The sequence below is a fragment of the Heteronotia binoei genome, chromosome 3, assembly GCF_032191835.1.
Source record: "Heteronotia binoei isolate CCM8104 ecotype False Entrance Well chromosome 3, APGP_CSIRO_Hbin_v1, whole genome shotgun sequence".
In the NCBI taxonomy this organism is placed as follows: domain Eukaryota; kingdom Metazoa; phylum Chordata; class Lepidosauria; order Squamata; family Gekkonidae; genus Heteronotia; species Heteronotia binoei.
The window spans coordinates 176,469,026-176,487,963 of NC_083225.1; the positions used below are offsets into that span (position 1 = coordinate 176,469,026).

General features: G+C 45.5%; 1 protein-coding gene across 1 annotated transcript in view; it reads left to right on the forward strand.

Annotated features, from left to right (window-relative positions):
* The window catches only part of SLC36A4 (solute carrier family 36 member 4), a 104,508-nt gene that overhangs the window by 37,971 nt on the left and 47,599 nt on the right, over positions 1–18,938 (forward strand). Inside the window, exons 9-10 of the mRNA XM_060234947.1 lie at positions 3,446–3,615; positions 11,725–11,894. Of these exons, the coding sequence (XP_060090930.1) occupies positions 3,446–3,615; positions 11,725–11,894 (340 nt within the window). The remainder of the gene's footprint in view (positions 1–3,445; positions 3,616–11,724; positions 11,895–18,938) is intronic.

Genomic DNA, 18,938 nt, shown 5'->3' on the forward strand with positions numbered 1-18,938 from the left:
ACTATAAATACAAGTTGATGGGGTGTGAACTGGCAGAGACTGACCAAGAGAGAGATCTTGGGGTCGTGGTAGATAACTCACTGAAAATGCTGAGACAGTGTGCAACTGCAATAAAAAAGGCCAACGCTATGCTGGGAATTATTAGGAAGAGAATTGAAAACAAATCAGCCAGTATAAATCAATGGTGCGGCCTCATTTGGAGTACTGTGTATAATTCTGGTCACCGCAGCTCAAAAAAGATATTATAGCATTGGAAAAAGTCCAGAAAAGGGCAACTTAAAGGGTTGAAACACTTTCGCTAGGAAGAAAGGTTAAAATGCTTGGAGCTCTTTAGCTTGGAGAAACATCAACTGAGGAGTGATATAATAGAGGTTTACAAGATTATGCATGGGATAGAGAAGGCAGAGAAAGAAATACTTTTCTCTCTTGCTCACAATACGAGAATTTGTGGACACTCAGTGAAATTACTGAGTAGTTGGGTTAGAACGAATAAAAGGAAGTATTTCTTCACCCAAAGGGTGATTAGCACATGGAATTCACTGCCACAGGAGGTAGTGACGGCTACAAGCATAGCCAGCTTCAAGACAGGATTGGATAAACATATGGAGCAGAGGTCTATCAGTGGCTATTAGCCAGTGTATTGTTGGAACACGCTGTCTGGGGCAGTGATGCTCTGTATTCTTGGTGCTTGGGGGGGCAACAGTGGGAGGGATTCTAGTGTCCTGGCCCCACTGATGAACCTCCTGATGGTGCTAGTTTTTTGGCCACTGTGTGACACAGAGTGTTGGACTGGATGGGCCATTGGCCTGATCCAGCATTGCTTCTCTTATGTTCTTATGTCCATCTCTTGCCTTGAAAACATTACAGGGTCACCATAAATCAGCTGCAACTTGATATCATTTTATATCTCACCTTTCTTCCCAATCAGAACCACCAAGGCTGCAAACAGTTAAACACAGAACGCTATAAAAACAGATCATAAAACCAATTAAGAGCAAAACTAAAGATATGTATGCAAAAACGACAATTAAAACACAAGGCAGGAAGGCTTATATGGTGTATATATAGTTCAAGAGGAAACAAATAACCCCACAGTATGTTCAGGGATTGATTTCAGACGTTCTGTGCATAACATTCACAAGAGTTTGTAGAATCTTTCGGGCTCAAAAGAGTGTGCTCAAAGCAGCTTCTCTACAGCTTGCAGAAACTTTAAAAGTTGCTAAACTCCCTTTAAAAATGCAGTTTTAAATAGCTAAAATCTTGGAAAATACCCCCCCCCCCATTTTTGCTTCAGATTAAATGGGCTTAAATAGGTTGGGTCCAGTGTTCATTCTAAGCTGAGTTAGTGTGAGATAGCTCACAGTATTTTAGCCTCTGGATCACACATTTTTGTCTTAGCACAGGAAAAATAGCCCTAGAGCAAACTCATTTATGCAGTAGCCGAAAGTTGCTGAAACTTAAATATCTTTCACACTCTACCTTTCTTGCTGGGACTCAAGGAGGACTGCCAAATTAGAAGAACAGTACAATAAAAAGTATGAAGACACAATCACAAATGATGCAATAACTGGATCGCAAAAATGAAAAAATTCAATATAAACAAGATGATACGTGCAATAAACTGCAACCTTTCCTTGATAAAAGCACCCCCCTGAATGAGTTTGGCATTTTGGCTTAAGTCCAACGTTCGTTTGTGCTTCCTGTTGTGGACATTCAAGATTTGGTTAAAAGTTTTCGGCTTGTTAATGCCAGTAGCTCACAAAGTAGAATTTTTGCTTACAAGACTCCAGAGCTTAGAGGGAGTATTGCTCACAGGATGTCTGTTGTAGAGAGAGGAAGGAAAAAGAGATCATAAGCAATGTTCCCTCTGAGTTAGTGTGAAATAGCTCACAGTTTTTCAGCCTCCTGCTCACACATTTGCGCTTTAGTTCAGGAAAAATGGCCCCAGAACAAACTAATTTATTACTAATTTATTTATAAACTAATTTATTTACAGGAGGTGGTGGCGGCCACAAGTATAGCCACCTTCAAGAGGGGTTTAGATAAAAATATGGAGCACAGGTCCATCAGTGGCTATTAGCCACAGTGTATGTGTGTATATAACATTTTTTGCCACTGTGTGACACAGAGTGTTGGACTTGATGGGCCGTTGGCCTGATCCAACATGGCTTCTCTTATGTTCTTATGTTCTTATTCAGTAGCTCACAACTTTCATGTCAGTAGCGCACAAAGTAGAATTTTTGCTCACAAGATTCCACAGCTGAGAGGGAACGTTGAAAGCTGCTATAAGATGCCAAGTAAATCCAGTCTCCTCCTCCATACCAGTAGCTCATGAATTTTTGCTCACAAGACCCCACAGCTTAGAAGGAATATTGGTTGTGACCCTTAGATTGGCTGGGTTGGTGCTTACTCCCCCCCTCCCCGGCCGTTTTTCCACACCAAAATTGTGCTGGGGAAAGTTATTTGCCCATGAAACATCCCCCTGTACTGCTTTCAGTACAGAAAAATGGCCCAACAAGAAGCCTTCCTCCTCTCTACAGTGACATCTTGAGCCCAAAGGTACTCTCTATTTTTAAAAAGCCATTCCGAATGGTTGTTTAATTTTTTCAGGGAACCCATTTTGGGTGCAGAAAACCCAGATCCAACTTGTTAAAAATGAGCACATCTAGTTTGGCCCTCAGGCAGCTGCTGATCTCACTCATTTGCAAGATGATGATGATTTTGGATATATATCCCAACCTCCACTTAGAATCTCCGAGTCTCAGAGTGGTCACAATCTCCTTTACCTTCCTCCCCCACAACAGACACCCTGTGAGGTGGGTGGGGCTGAGAGGGCTTTCACAGCAGCTTCCCTTTCAAGGACAGCTCTTGAGATATCTGTGGCTTATTGTTGGAACTCTCTGTCTGGGGCAGTGATGCTCTATATTCTTGTGCTTGGGGGGGGCACAGTGGGAGGGCTTCTAGCCCCACTGGTGGACCTCTTGATGGCACTTGGGTTTTTTGGCCACTATGCGACACCAACACTCTGTGTTGGCCTGATCCAACATGGCTTCTCTTATGTTCCAAGGCCATTCCAGCAGGTGCAAGTGGAGGAGTGGGGAATCACACCTGGTTCTCCCAGATAAGAGTCCACGCACTTAACCACTACACCAAACTGGCTTTCTAGACTCCACAGCTTAAAGATGTTACTTTCAGCATGGATCTACTCAGAAGCAGTTTCATTCCAAATTATAGAAAAGGCTCTCCTAAACTCCTTGGTGGTAAGCATTCTGAAGAATGAGAGAGGAAGTATCTTCCTGACCTCATCAGGCAGGCCTGTTTGACCAGTTGAGAGCCCCTTAGAGAGAATCCTTGGACACAGAGAGCTGTGGATTTTTACCAGTTTTTGGGGTCTAAACAAAGGAAGCTGTTAGTTACCTCTGCAGGCCTCTTCTGTCTCTTTCAGGTGCTTCCCCTTGAGAACAGAATGAAGGATGCTGGCCGTTTCCCACAGGCTCTGAACATCGGCATGGGGATTGTGATGACCTTGTACATCTCCCTGTCTACTCTGGGTTACATGCGCTTTGGGGATGAAATCCAAGGCAGCATAACACTGAACCTGCCACAAAATAAATTGTGAGTAGATGACCGGTCGAAATGATTTGGGAGTCTTTCTGGATTCTGAACATTCTATGAAGTATAGTTCAAAGCTTGTTGAGCAGCAGCAGTTGGGGTGGGGTGGGCTTAAGGAAGAAGGACAGGTTCAAGTTTTTAAATGCTAGGCATAGTAGGCAGCAATGTTCCCTATAAGCTGCGGAATCTTGTGAGCAAGAATTCTACTTTGTGAGCTGCTGGCATTAAAGTTGTGAGCGACTGCAGAAATTATTGTGCTCTGGGGCCATTTTTCCTGAGCTAAGACAAAAATGTGTGAGCTGGAGGCTAAAAATCTGTGAGCTAGCTCACGCTAACTTAGCTTAGAGGGGAAACTGGTAGGCAGGTGTTTCCTAACTTTCAAAGAGCTGACCGGGCCAGCTTGGGGAAGGCTTTTATCTCTTTAAATCACTACTCCAAGCCAGTTGGTGGCTTGGAAAATGTATGTAAAGTTAAAGTTGCTTTCTTTCCCCCTCCACCACCTATTTGTCTTCCCTCCCTCTTGTCAAACATCTGACATTTGTGTATTGAGGCTCTGACATTTATTCTATGTGACTCTTACATTAAGCAAGTTTGGCTACCCCGCTCTGGTATATTTTAGGATGTTTCTGTCCTTCCTCCCATCCTTGCCCAAAATGTGCTCTTTGACCTGCTGATCGCTAAGCGACCTTATCTCAGTCAAGGGGTCTGTCCCATCCTTATCTCCCAAGAACATGTGCAAAAGGCTTATTTCCCTTTTCTCCCTGGAAGGAATGCAGTGTGTACTCTGGAAGGGGGCTAAAATTGTATTATGTCTGAGAACAGAGCTGGTGAACGTTGTTTTGGGATTTTAGACCCAAAACAAGAATTAGAACAAGAAAAGCTCCCCTAACAGACAGTCTTAGGGCACTGATGCGTGCAGAGACACACCAGGCAGCTAACGTTGATGCTGGGTGAGTCGACCACATCCATTGCAGGTACACAGTCAAGCTGTTGATCTCTTAACAGATGAGACCGGGCCAGAGCAGAAAGTCTTTCACTGATATAGCACTTGCAGGCAGACTTCTTCATGGATGAGTGGTTTGGGTTCATGGGAGCTTTTAAGGATACACTTTGGAGCAATCTTCCTGCCAGCACATTAGTATGCCCTGCTTGGGAATTGCTAATGTAGGCTGTATAAGCAGGCCTCAGATTCAGTGGGAGCTCACAGGAGCACAGCTTCTGAACCTTTCTGAGAGTTCCATCTCCTCCTTCTGAGAGGTCCACCTCCTTGTCCATTGAACATAAGAACATAAGAGAAGCCATGTTGGATCAGGCCAGTGGCTCATCCAGTCCAACACTCTGTGTCACACAGTGGCCAAAAAAGTGGCTAATAGCCACTGATGGACCTCTGCTCCATATTTTTATCTAACCCCCTCTTGAAGCTGTCTATGCTTGTAGCCGCCACCACCTCCTGTGGCAGTGAATTCCACATGTTACTCACCCTTTGGGTGAAGAAGTACTTCCTTTTATCTGTTTTAACCTGACTGCTCAGCAATCTCATCGAATGCCCACGAATTCTTGTAAAGTACTTCTTTCTCTACTTTCTCCATCCCATGCATTATCTTGTAAATCTCTATCATGTCACCCCGCAGTCGACGTTTCTCCAAGCTAAAGAGCCCCAAGCGTTTTAATCTTTCTTCATAGGGAAAGTGCTCCAGCCCTTTAATCATTCTACTTGCCCTTTTCTGGACTTTTTCCAATGCTATAATATCCTTTTTGAGGTGCGGTGACCAGAATTGCACACAGTATTCCAAATGAATAGTAGGCGCAGCTGCATAACAATCCCTGGATGAGCTCCATCACCTATTTTTCTACAAAACGACCCCTGTGCATAAGATTACGGAAATGTAAAGGCAAAGGAAAGGGTCCGATTTAAATTTTGTTTCGGGCCTTTGCTACTGACATAAATTGGGGTTTTTAAAGGATCAGTCAGCCCATAAAACCATCACGGTGACAAAGCAGTGCTTGCAAATGGGATGATGGCCGAGTCAGATGCTAACCAGATTCTTTATCCTGTGGTAGCCAAGCTCCAGGTGGTAGCGGGAGATCTCCTGGGATTACAGCTGCTCTCCAGGTGGCAGAGATCAGTTCGCCTGGAGAAAATGGCTGCTTTGGAAGGTGGATTTTATAGCATTATTACTGGGCAGGGGAGGGACTTACTGAATCTCCAGGTATTGCCTTCTTGGTTACCCACTGAAAATTTGGAATAAAGCCAAGGTCGTAGTTACTTGTATAGAAGTAACCCCATTAAAGCTGCTTGAAAGTAGCTTGGAGATACTTGCTGAAACTTAAATATCTTTCACACTCTACCTTTCTTACTGCGACTCAAGGCGGACTGCCAAAGTAGAGGAACAGTGCAATAAAAAGTATGAAGACATATGTCACAAATGATGCAATAACTGGATCGCAAAAATGAGAAAATTCAGTATAAACAAGATGATACGTGCAATAAACTGCAACCCTGTTTCCTTGATAAAAGCACCCCCCCTGAATGAGTTTGGCATTTTGGCTTAAGTCCAACGTTAGTTTGTGCTTCCTGTTGTGGACATTCAAGATTTGGTTAAAAGTTTTCGGCTTAAACATTAGGAAGAACTTCTTGACAGTGAAAATGGTACCCCAGTGGAACAGGCTTCCTTGGCAGTTAGTGGGCTCTTCTTTGGACGTTTTAAAGCAGAAACTAGATGGCTCTTTGACAACAGGGCTGATTCTGTGACTCGCTATAAATTTAGGCTGATCATGAGACAAAAGGCAGGAAGGGATCAGCTCTCGTGGCCCTTTCTTATATGCCCTGAGTAATACCAGTTGCTACTTGGGGGTCAAGAAGGGATTAAGAACGTAAGAGAAGCCATGTTGGATCAGGCCAATGGCCCATCCTGTCCAACACTCTGTGTCACACAGTGGCCAAAAAAAACAGGCACCATCAGGAGGTCTGTCAGTGGAGCCAGGACACTAGAAGACCTCCCACTGTGGCCCCTCCCTCCAAGAACCAAGAATACAGAGCATCACTTGCCCCAGACAGAGAGTTCCATCAATATCCTGTGACTAATAGCCCATGCTGGACCTCTGCTCCATATGTTTATTCAATCCCCTCTTGAAGCTGTCTTTGCTTGCAGCCGCCACCACCTCCTGATTTTCCTGCAGGACAGATTGGCCCAGAGATCCTGAGGTCCCCCCTCCCTTCCGTTGGGTTTAGAGCAGGGGTCACTGAGGGAAGAAGAAGAAGTCTTAATACCGCACCCTTCACTACACAAAGGAGTCTCAGGGCAGCTTCCAGTCACCTTCCTTCCTCTCCCCACAACAGACACCCTGTGAGATAGGTGGGGCTGAGAGAACAGTGACTGACCCAAGGTCACCCAGCTGACTGCATGAGGAGGAGTTGGGAATCAAACCTGGTTTTCCAGGTTCTTGTTCTGCCGCTCTTAACCACTACACCACAGCTGGCTCTGGAGGGAGGTAGTTGTGAATTTCCTGCAATGTTCAGGGGCTTGGACTAGATGACCCTTGGGGTCCCTTCCAGCTCTGTGTTTCTGTGTGTATTTTGCCACACTTAATTAGCGTTTCCAGCTCTTCCAAAAACATAGTTAGTGTGTGTTCAGCACTACATAGTCATCTGTAATCTTTTTTCTCTCCACTCCCCCCCGCCCCCCCAAAAAACAAAACTTCTAGCTATGGCAATTGTTCCAATTATTAATATAACATTATCTGGATAGAATGAGATTAAGACAGCTGTTAGCTTAAAATCACAAATGTCTTTTTAAAAAGATAGCGCCGGGAGATTTTGTTAGGAAACAGTAAGCTAACAGCACCATTTAGTCTTTCTTAAAACAGTTTCTTAATACGAGAGATTCTTGCTTGTCTTTCACTGCTGGTGACTTGCTTACTCATTGGTATGGAAAGCTTGCTTTGAAGTTAATTAACGAATGTTGTGTACTGAGCTTTGAAGCTGATGAAGCAATTCCGTTTTCAGGTTACGGCTTTTAATGGGGCTTTCAACCCCCTTCCCTCTCCCTCCCACCAGGTTCCAAATATTTGTTGCAAACTTAGAACTCCTTTCCTTTCTGAGAGCTCGACCATGCATGATTCTTTAGGGGCTGCTTTCAAACCATTCTTTGTTTATGAACTTGATTGTGATGGAGCCAGCAGGAATAGTTCTGAGCTGACCTGTCCCTGGTCTGGGAAGGCTGCTGTGGAAGGGGGTATAAGGTGCTTTGCTTGTCCCCCCCCCCTTCAGTCTTGTCGCCCAGCACATGCTGAAATTCCTAGCATTTCAGGACAGACTGAAATTGCTAAAAGCAGTGAATCAGTACTCCCAGCTGCAAAAACTGAAGCAGTCTAGCTACATATAATATTTTATAGACATTTCCTCTTGGTTTCGATAACAATAGAAGGTTGTGTGCCCTCATGTTTAACATACATGATTGAAATTCTGCAACCCAAATTTGCAGTCTGAGCAAATTATGCAAATAATGCAAACGTGTTTAGACTCCACTCGCAGGAGTGTCAAACATATGGCTTGGGGACCAAATCAGGTCCTCGGAAGGCTCCTATCAGGCCCCCAAACAATTGGCTGTCATCTGCTTCCTTCTCCTTCTCTCTTGCTTCCTTCTGCATCGCAGCTTGCTTTGCAAGGCTTGCTCAATCTCACAGGAGCTACAGAGCAAAGTCTCTTATCTTCTCCATTTGCTGAGGCTCCTCCCTTGGGGAAGGGGGTGGGGAAGCAGAGCTTGCTTTGCCAGGCTCTCTCAGTTGCACAGCAGAGCTACTGAGCCAAGCCTCTCTTCCTTCTATTGACTGAGGCTCCTCTCCCTCCTGGTCCCCTGGGGAAGGGAGAAAAGAGCCAGAGCTTTCTTTGCCCAGTTACCTAGATCCCATGGGAGAGATACAAAGAAAGCACCTTGAAGACCGAGTGCTAATGTTTTAAGCATGTTTTATTTTAAGTATTTTAAAAAAGAAAATCTTTAATTGTGTTTATCTGTGTCCTTTATAAAGTTTATTTCTCTGCTACCTAATCTTAAATAGGTACACATACGGCCCGGCTCAACATGGCTCAGCCCAACATGGTTTCATTTATGTAAGATCCGGCCCTCATAACAGATGAGTTCAACACCCCTGCTCCACAGAGTTCAGCACTTTGCATAACTTATTCTGCTGGTTATAGGGGTAGGCAAAGAGCTATGCAGTGAGGCCCTGGGTTCCAATCCTGACAAACCTTTAACCTAGGGTTGCCAATTCCCAGGTGGGGGCAGGGGGTCCCCCAGTTTGGAGGCCCTCCCCCTGCTTCAGGGTCATCAGAAAATGTGTGTGTGTGGGGTAAGGAAACGTCTGCTCGGCATTCCATTATTTCCTATGGAGACCAATTCCCCATAGGGTATAATGGAGAATTGTTCCATGGGTATCTGGGGCTCTGGGGGAAGCTGTCTTTTGAGGTAGAAGCACCCTATTTTCAGCATAGCATCTGTTGCCTCTCCCCAAAATACCCTCCAGGTTTCAAAAGGATTGGACCAGGGGGTCCAATTCTATGAACCCCAAAAGAAGGTGCTCATATCCTTCATTATTCCAAATGGAGGGAAGGCATTTAAAAGGTGTGCGGGTCCTTTAAATGTGATGGCCAGAACTCTCTTTGGAGTTCAATTATGCTTGTCACAACTTTGCTCCTGGCTCCACCCCTACTGTCTCCTGGCTCCACCCCTAAAGTCTTCTGGCTCCATCCTAAAGTCTCTTAGCTCCACCCCCAAAGTCCGCAGATATTTCTTGAGTTGGACCTGGCAACCCCACTTTAACCATACACCCCCCCCCCCCAACACACACTCCTTTCTGAGAATTCAGCTAGCATTGCTGATGTGCATTTGAGCCTACACTGGCAGAAACAGGAACTAGATACTGAATGTTGTCAAAGAAAAGTTGAAACCTGGAAGCTGAACGATGCCAGATCTCCCATTTTGCCTTTGTCTTCACTTCACTTGTCAAAGAAAAGTTGAAACCTGGAAGCTGAACGATGCCAGATCTCCCATTTTGCCGTTGTCTTCATTTCACTTGTCAAAGAAAAGTTGAAACCTGGAAGCTGAACGATGCCAGATCTCCCATTTTGCCTTTGTCTTCACTTCACTTGTCAAAGAAAAGTTGAAACCTGGAAGCTGAATGATGCCAGATCTCCCATTTTGCCTTTGTCTCCACTTTAAAATCATAGCAGAAACACAGTCCTGGTGGGTCCTATAAACAGAGGAGTTAATAAAGGAGTACATTGGCCAGACTGTGTAATGCTGCAGTCTTCATGAGCTGATGGGGGTCCAATAAATATAACATTCTCTGTTTCTTTTAACATCTCAAATGTATTATTCTTGGCAGAAGATGGCAATGCTAACAAAACTGATGCAATATTAATACTGGAATAAACTGCATTGCAGTTACTCACAGTTGGAAATGAGATTGGAGGGAAAATCAGTAACAGCTGGCCTCAGCCTTGCTTATAAAGCCTATTTTCAGCATTCAGAAATTCATTTTTGGTGATCTTTCTTACCTAATCTCTTTTTGAGAAAGGAAACTGGTTAGGAACTAATCTTATTGTATGCCTTTCTTAAAAATCTGTAATACACGATATGGCATTAGGTGCCTATGAATATCAAGAAAACTTCAGTTATGATTACTTTCTTCACTCTGACTGCACTTGGTTTTAATTGTATTGGTTAAAATTATTAACTGGGGGCAGTTTGGTGTAATGGTTAAGAGCATGGACTCCAGTGTGGAGAACTGGGCTTGATTCCCCACTCGTCCTTCACACGAAGCCTGCTGGGTGACCTAGGGTCAGTCACTGCTCTTAGAGCTTTCTCAGCCCCATCTACCTCATATGGCAGGGGTGGCCAAACTTTCTTTACATAAGAGCCACACAGAAAAAATGTCAGATGTTTGAGAGCCACAAGACATGAGTTTTATGTATTTTTATGTATTTTACACATTTTATTGTATAATTATTAATGTATTTTAAACTGATTTTGTTAGCTTTTTGAATTGTAAGCCGCCCTGAGCCCGCCTTGGTGGGGTAGGGCGGGATATAAATCGAATAAATAAATAAATGAACAAGTATTACACACACATCCTTATTAAAACTCTTCATACTTTCTTTGGACAAAAAGATAAAATACACATGTGTGCACTTTACAGCATGACCATGCTAGGAGAAAAAACTAAAGCTGGGAATAACAGTCTCCATAAGACCAGCATAGGGAAAGGTTAGGAAATTATTTAGGGAGAAGGAAACACGCATTGTTGTGGTAGAATATTCCTACCACACTGCATCTGCCACTTAATTTTAATTTGTGTAGCTTGTGCTTATCTCATGTGAGAAGTTTTTGGACTGCAGTCTCCAAAACTCTTTTGGCACCCATCAATAGTTAGGGTAATTAAGAGAACATTATTGACTTGTGTTGGTTATTATATCAAGCTTTTGAGATGTTTTATCTATATCCACTTCCAAAAACCTTTATTGGCATAATTTATCTATAACACATTAACATGTGCGGATTGGACTGGAATTCCTGAACCCATATTAGATGGGCATTTTGAACTGGCAAGGAGTGGAAGGGGGTGGAATAGAGTAAGAAACTTATGAAGTTGTGAACTATTCAAGCAGGGAACTCTGATCACACTAGAAGATTGGCAAATAGGCACAGAAGAAATTCCTGCTCCATGTGACTGATGGAGTTCTTTGACTGACTCAGCAGATGAGGTTCTAAGGAAGATCAGGGACCTATCCTCCATGAATTTATTTCAAGGGATGCTAGCCTTAAAAGGATAAAAAAATGGAACCTCTCATATTCAAATGCAATATGCTTTTGATTAACAGATGGTAAGTTCATGCTTTGATAGTGAGCATCTGGAAGCATCTGGGTAATTACTAGTCTAGAAGCATTGGTGCGTCTAATTTAGCAAGGCAAATTCTGTTTTTATGGAAGCTGGAAGCAAAGAGAAATGATTGACATGTGCCAGACATTCTTCCAGGCAATTTCCTTGTCTCACAGACAAACGTGTGTGCTGTAATCTGACCCAACTTGCATTCTGTCCAAACGTGTCCCACAGGGTGTATCAACTGGTCAAGATTTTCTATTCCTTTGGGATTTTTGTGACCTACGCGATTCAGTTCTTTGTTCCGGCAGACATCATTGTTCCAGCTATCACCTCTGGAGTACAGCAGAAGCTGAAACTTTTCTATGAGCTGGTGGTGAGGATGCTCTTGGTCTGCTCAACATGTAAGTCAAAAGATTTTATTTATTTATTATTATTATTATTATTATTGCCTTCCTTATAATTCTTCAGGCAATTTAAGCTGGTAGGTCTGGTGATGGCGCTGAAGCGTGCTGGTTCACAGAACATTTTCTTGGGATGTGAAATCGAAGTCCTACATGCCTTGGAACCAGGGTATCTGAAGGATCATGTTCTCTCATATGATCCTGCCCAGGAATTAAAATCAAAGGAAGAGGCCCACCTCCCATAAATCAATGGGGGCACAAGAGCAGGGCCAGCTCGCCCACTAGGAAAACTAGGCGGTTGTCTAGGGCACTGGGAGGGCTCCCTCCCCTCTCGGTGCCCCAGGCAAGTGCCTAGTATGCCTGCTTCCTCCACCTGCCTGCCTTCCCCGCCCCGGTGCGATCAGAGCATCCCTTCGCCCCCCCCCCCGCCATTGCTGCCTCTGCAGCACTGCAACACAGTGCCACACTCCATTGCATGCCCCCCAGGACTCTGTGCCATGGCACGGTGCCCCCGGCCCCCTCCTTCCCTTCGCTTCCCCCCCCACCCCACCATCAGAGTGCGCCACACTTGAGCCTTACCAGCCATGATGGGGCGTGCATCTTATCTTTCGAAGAACGCAGTGGAGGAGGCACTCAGCGTGTTTTTTGAAAGCTAAGATGCACGCCACATCGCAGCAGTACGACCCAGGCACAGCGCGTCTGATCATGGGGGGGGGGGGGGTGCGACTGGAAGGGAAAGAGGGGGCCTGTGGGCACTGCACCTTGGCACGGTGCCCTCGGGGGGGTGCGACGGAGCATGGCGCTGTGTTGCAGCGCTGCGGGGAGGGGGTGGTTGTCTTGGGCGCCATGTGCCTTTGGGCTGGCACTGCACAAGAGAGGGCCTTTTTGGTGGCAGCCCCATGATTATGGAACAGCCTCCCTTGGGAAGTGTGCCTGGCCCCCTTACCTTTGATCTTTAGGAGGCAGCTTGAAGACATTTTTAAGACTGCATTTGATTTTAAAAATTGTGGTTTTAAATTTTGGGTTTTGTGTATTTTTGTACACAATTGTATGTATATTGTAAGCCACCTTGAGTTCCATAAGGCAGAAAGGCAGCTAAGAAATGTTTTGAAATAAACAAACAAATAAAATTGTATTGAAACTAAGTGAATTTAGGATTGAAGCTGCGTTTTCTCATTGTTAATAAGGATGACCACAGAATCCTATTAGGAGGGATTTTGCAAAAGTTAAGTACTCAGAGGACGCAAATTTTGTGCACTTTCATGAACAGGTATGATTCGAGCTGTCTTGTCTTTACATTTTTTTGGTGTGGGGGTTGAGGTCTTGCAATCTCTGGCTATGTGCTGCATAGCTTTTAAGCTTAGAATGGTTCATCTTTAAACGGACCTCACAACTGGGCAGACATGTGGCTTTTTAATGTTCAGTTGGTTTAGTTAGAAGAGTTCCTCAGCTGGGTATTAATTAACAGCATGTAATACAATCTCTGGTGAATAGTTGTCTATGTTTGGTCCGGCACCAAATGTTTGTTCTGTAAGGAGCCACTTCATACAAGTATTGGGCTTCTGGTCAGAGTTCCGAAATTCTGGCTCACGATACACCATTCATATGCAACTGTATCTGTGTTGCTTTCTTAAACCTTTCTGGGGCATGTTATTGCAAAAATAGTTGCTCGGATGTACAGGTGTGGTGGTGGTAACCTCATATTAAGTGCCTAGTTGCAGGCAGCTCTCTTTCCTGTGGATTCCAAGCAATTCCTGTCATCGGTGCCTGAGTGCACTGGATCAGTGCTGGATTAAACCCTGTGGAGGCCCCCAGGCCATCGAAATCTCGCCCCCCCCCTTACAAATTATCTCAGAGTTGGAGCGCCCGCCTCGCCACCCATGGCCACTGCTGCACCTGCAGGCACCTTCTTAAAAGCCCGTTTTACTAAGCTGCGGGGGAGAGACAAAGAGAGGCAAACTTGGCGACGACACCAGCAGTAGCCGCACCAGGCAAGTCAGGCAAAAACTCAGTTGCTGGCTGCGCATGCAGGCTGGGAGGGCTGCATGCTTAAGGAGGAAACTCAGGGGTGGGGGGGGAGAAAGCCATCCTGGGGCCCCTAAAGGTGTGGGGGCCCATAGGCCAGTGCCTACTTGGCTTAATTGTTAATCCAGCCCTGCACTGGATCAAAGCAAAGATGCATTCACTCGCTGACTTTTCCCACTCTGTTACAATTCCAGCAGTCCTTGTGGCTGCATAGCCCTGAAGATTTCTGTCTGACACAATGCATTCCATGGCCACTGTCCTTCAGGCAAACCAAGCTGGGGGATTCTGTGGTGGTGCTGAAGAACATTGGTCCAGAAAACCAGTTTCCACATTGAACCTTTAAAGCCCTATGTGGTCAAGGGCCTGCTTATCTATGGGATCGCCTTTCTCCATATGTTCCCCAGGGACCACTGTGTTCAGGGACACAAAATCTACTATCTGTCCCCGGGCCAAGGGAGGCCAGATTGTGCTCTACACGGGCTAAGGCCTTCTCAGTGGCAGCACCAACAATGTGGAATGCCCTCCCAGAGGCCATAAGGGCCCTGTGGGATCTCTCCCTATTCCGCAGGGTCCGTAAAACTGAATTATTTCGACAGGCCTTTAATATCTAAATGGGTGAAAACTGTCACCTTACACTGCTAAGCGGCATCACTCATGAGGAATTATGATTGCCATAGGATCACTGTCAGAAGGAAGTTATGATCCCGCCAATATTGAAGTTTTGAGCAGTGCCATGAGTTTTTTTTTTTATCGTTTTAAATTGTACTCTTAAAATTGTTTTAAATTGACTGTTAGCCACTCTGAGACTGCTTGCGGAGAGGGCAGGATAAAAATCTAAATAAATAAATAAAGCAGCAGGCCACTGTTTGAATCTCCAAATGGATGCAGCAGTGTTCCAGTTTTGTGCATAAATTTGTGAAAGATCTGAACATTGTGAAATTCTCTACACATATACCGCAAGTTCTTCAAGACGCTCCCTGGAGGAAGGACCTGGTGGTCCAAAACGGGCTTTACAGTGCTTGCTGTCCGCTGGAGCTCTTTTTGGATTCATGTCTTGGATTTAGTTATGATTTGGACTTTATATAAATATATATGAGCCCAGTGGTGCAGAGTGGTAAAGCTGCAGTATTGCAGTCAGAGTCTTCTGCTCACAACCTGAGCTCGATCCCAGCAGAAGCTGGTTCAGGCAGCTGGCTCAGGTTGACTCAGCCTTCCATCCTTCCGAGGTCAGTAAAATGAGTACCCAGCTTGCTGGGGGAAAAGTGTAGATGACAGGGGAAGGCAATGGCAAACCACCCTGTAAAAAGTCTGCCATGAAAACATTGTGAAAGCAACGTCATCCCAGAGTCAGAAACGAATGGTGCTTGCACAGGGGACTACCTCTGCGCCACGGGGCTCTTATATATATGCACATGCGGTATATAAAATGATGAGGTTGCTGAATGGCACTTATTTTCTTGTATAAATCACATTTTGTAAATATATTTTTCACAGAGTGGTTTGGATTTATTTGGTTGCAACTTCATTCCTCGGTGTAGCCTATTGTGTATCTAATCCCCAGGTGGGGGCAGGGGATCCCCTGGTTTGGAGGCTGTCCCCTTGCTTCAGAGTCATCAGAAAGTGGGGGGAGGGGAGGGGAATGTCTGCTGGGAACTCTTATTATTCCCTATGGAGACTTATTCCCATAGGAAATAATGGAGAATTGATCTGTGGGTATCTGGGGCTCTGAGGAGGCTGTTTTCTGATGTAGAGGCACCAGATTTTCAGTATAGCATTCTGTGCTTCTCCCCAAAATACCCCCCAAGTTTTAAAAAGATTGGACGAGGGTGTCCAATACTATGAGCCCCAAAAGAAGGTACCCCTATTATTCATTATTTTCTATGAAAGGAAGACATTTTAAAAGGTGTGCCGTCCCTTTAAATGTGATGGCCAGAACTCCCTTTGGAGTTCAATTATGCTTGTCACAACCTGGCTCCACCCCCAAAGTCTCCTGGCCCCACCCCAATGTCTCCTGGCTCCACCCCTGATGTCTCCTGGCTCCACCCCCAAAGTCCCCAGATATTTCTTGAATTGGACTTGACAACCCTAGTTTTGGCGGGAGCGGGGAGGCTTCTGACTCGTCCTCTTTGCTCTGAGATAAGAGATTATAAACTTGGCGAGCGTTCTCATAAAAGGATTGTAATGTTTGCCTTGGGATTCCAGAAAAGGCAATCATTCCCATCAGGTGTTGCTTCAGACTGATGGCCTCCTTGATGAACCATTAGCTTCTCTGAGAACCAGGCCTGAGGCACAGGAGAGAGAGAGATCGGAGCAGTAGCCCAAGGTGCAGGTGGCCTTTTTAAACAGATCGCAGTGGTTGGTTTGCAGTTTGCAGCTTTGTAGTTTGTTTGCTCTCTAACGGTTTTATGCAACTGGTAACAGAGGCTGCCCGCAGCTTCACAGTCTGCACTGTCCTCAATGAAGTGGCCGCAGGAGCGTGCTTGCAGGCTGTCTGACGTTTGCAAGAATGGAACAATAGAGGGCGCCAGAAGATGGACCTTGCTTTCCTTTTCTTTGGAGATCTTTTTTCCAAACTCTCCCAGAGAAGAAGAAGAAGATGATGATGATATTGGATTTATATCCGACCCTCCACTCCAGATCTCAGAGTGACTTACAATCTCCTTTATCTTCCTCCCCCACAACAGACACCCTGTGAGGTAGATGAAGATATTGGATTTATATCCCGCCCTCCACTCCGAAGAGTCTCACAGCGGCTCACAATCTCCTTTACCTTCCTCCACCCAACAGACACCCTGTGAGGTAGATGAAGATATTGGATTTATATCCCGCCCTCCACTCTGAAGAGTCTCAGAGCGGCTCACAACCTCCTTTATCTTCCTCCCCACCACAACAGACACCCTGTGAGGTAGATGATGATATTGGATTTATATCCCGCCCTCCACTCCGAAGAGTCTCAGAGCGGCTCACAATCTCCTTTACCTTCCTCCCCCACAACAGACACCCTGTGAGGTGGGTGGGGCTGGAGAGGGCTCTCCCAGAAGCTGCCCCTTCAAGGACAACCTCTGCAAGAGCTATGGCTGACCCAAGGCCATCCCAACAGGTGCAAGTGGGGGAGTGGGGAATCAATCCTGGTTCTCCCAGATAAGAGTCCGCGCACTTAACCACTACACCAGACTGGCTCTCAGAAATGGGCTGGATAGTGCTCTTAAAGTATTCCTTTGTACCAAGTTTCACAGCAGCCAAAACAGGTTGAGGAGTTTTAATTCATTATGAATCAGAAGTTCAGCAGCACCTTTATGGTGCTGTCAAAGTGCTGTCAAGTTGCATCTGAGTTATGGCGAACCCAGTCGGTTTTTCAAGGCAAGAGACGTTCAGAGGTGGTTAGCCGTTGCCTGCCTCTGCATAGCAACCTTGGTCTTCCTTGGTGGTCACTCATCCAAATAGAAACCAGAGCTGACCCTGCTTAGCTTCCAATATCTGACAAGATTGGGTTGGCCTGGGCTATCTAGATCACAGCTCTTTAAGACTCACAGCACTTATTTCCAGGGGTGGAATTGTTGTAGGAGCTCCTTCGCATTTTAGGCCACATCCCTTGATGTAGCAAATCCTCCAAGAGCTTACAAGGCTCTTTTTTGTAAGCTCTTGGAGGATTGGCTACGTCAGGGGTATGTGGCCTAATATGCAAAGGAGCTCCTGCTAGGATTCCACCCCTGCTTATTTCAATATGAGCTTTTATGAGTCACGCCTCACTTCCTCTGTTTTAATTCATCACTGCCTTTGTGATAAAAGGTAGTTGCAAAAAAGGCTGTCTTTCAACTTAGCCTAGCTCAAAAAATGGCCTTTTACCTTGAGAAGGCTGATTTGACCTTCTAAATCTATGCCACAGAGACATTGAGACTAGATTACTGTAATGCGTTGTTCATTGGTCTCCCTTAAAAATCAATTTGGAAACTCCAGTTGGTGCAGAATGCTAGAGCAGGAGCTAGATAGAGCAAGCAGCAGACGTGGACTATTGCACCCTTCTTAAATCTTCGTTCGCGAAGCCAAGCCGAGAGAGAGAGAGAGATTACTCCCATTCTGCAGTCACTCCATTAGTTGCCCATCAGTTGCTGGGCTAAATTTAAGGTCAACTATCACATAAAAAGCTCTTCATGGCCTTGGGCCCACATATTTGCAAGACTGCCACTCTGCTCTACCACATCTGGTTCGCTCATCCGAGCAGGTCATTCTGCAGGTTCCCAGACTGAGTGGGGGTTCCCCCGCCCAGAAGGTTCCAACCTGCTGGCTCACAGTGATGTCATCACACTGACGACATCGCGTGCCGGCCGCTCTAGGAGCTTCTGGAAAAACTCTTTGTGTTTTTTTGAACGCTCTAGCAATTTGGGAGGGAAAACTCTATGGTACCAGGAGGCTGCGGGGGACTTGGACAGGAGGCTGCAGGGGACTTGGCAATTCTACTGCAGGTGCTAACCTGCAAATGGGCAAAGTCATAGATGTGCCTTCTCTGTCGTGGCCCCTGCCTTGTGGAATGGCTTGTCTGAGGAGATCAGGAAGGCTTCTGCTTTCCTTTGAGCCAATTTGGTGCAGTAGTTAAGTGTGTGGACTCTGGGAGACTCCAGGTTTGATTCCCCACTCCCCACATGCACCTGCTGATGTGGCCTTGAGTCAGTCACAAGTTCTTGCAGAGCTGTTCCTTTCAAGAGCAGTTTCTGTCAGAACTCTCTCAGCTCCATCTACCTCACAGGGTGTCAGTTGTAGGGAGGGGAAGGAAAGGAGACTGTAAACTGCTTTGACTCCTTCGAGTAGTAAAGGGCAGGGTATAAATCCAATCTCTTCTTCTGGCTTTTTGAAAACTGTGGCTTCTCTACACAGTGATGGGCATATGAACATATGAAGCTGCCTTATACTGAATCAGACCCTTGGTCCATCAAAGTCAGTATTGTCTACTCAGACTGGCAGCGGCTCTCCAGGGTTTCAAGCTGAGGTTTTTCACGCCTATTTGCCTGGACGCTTTTTAGT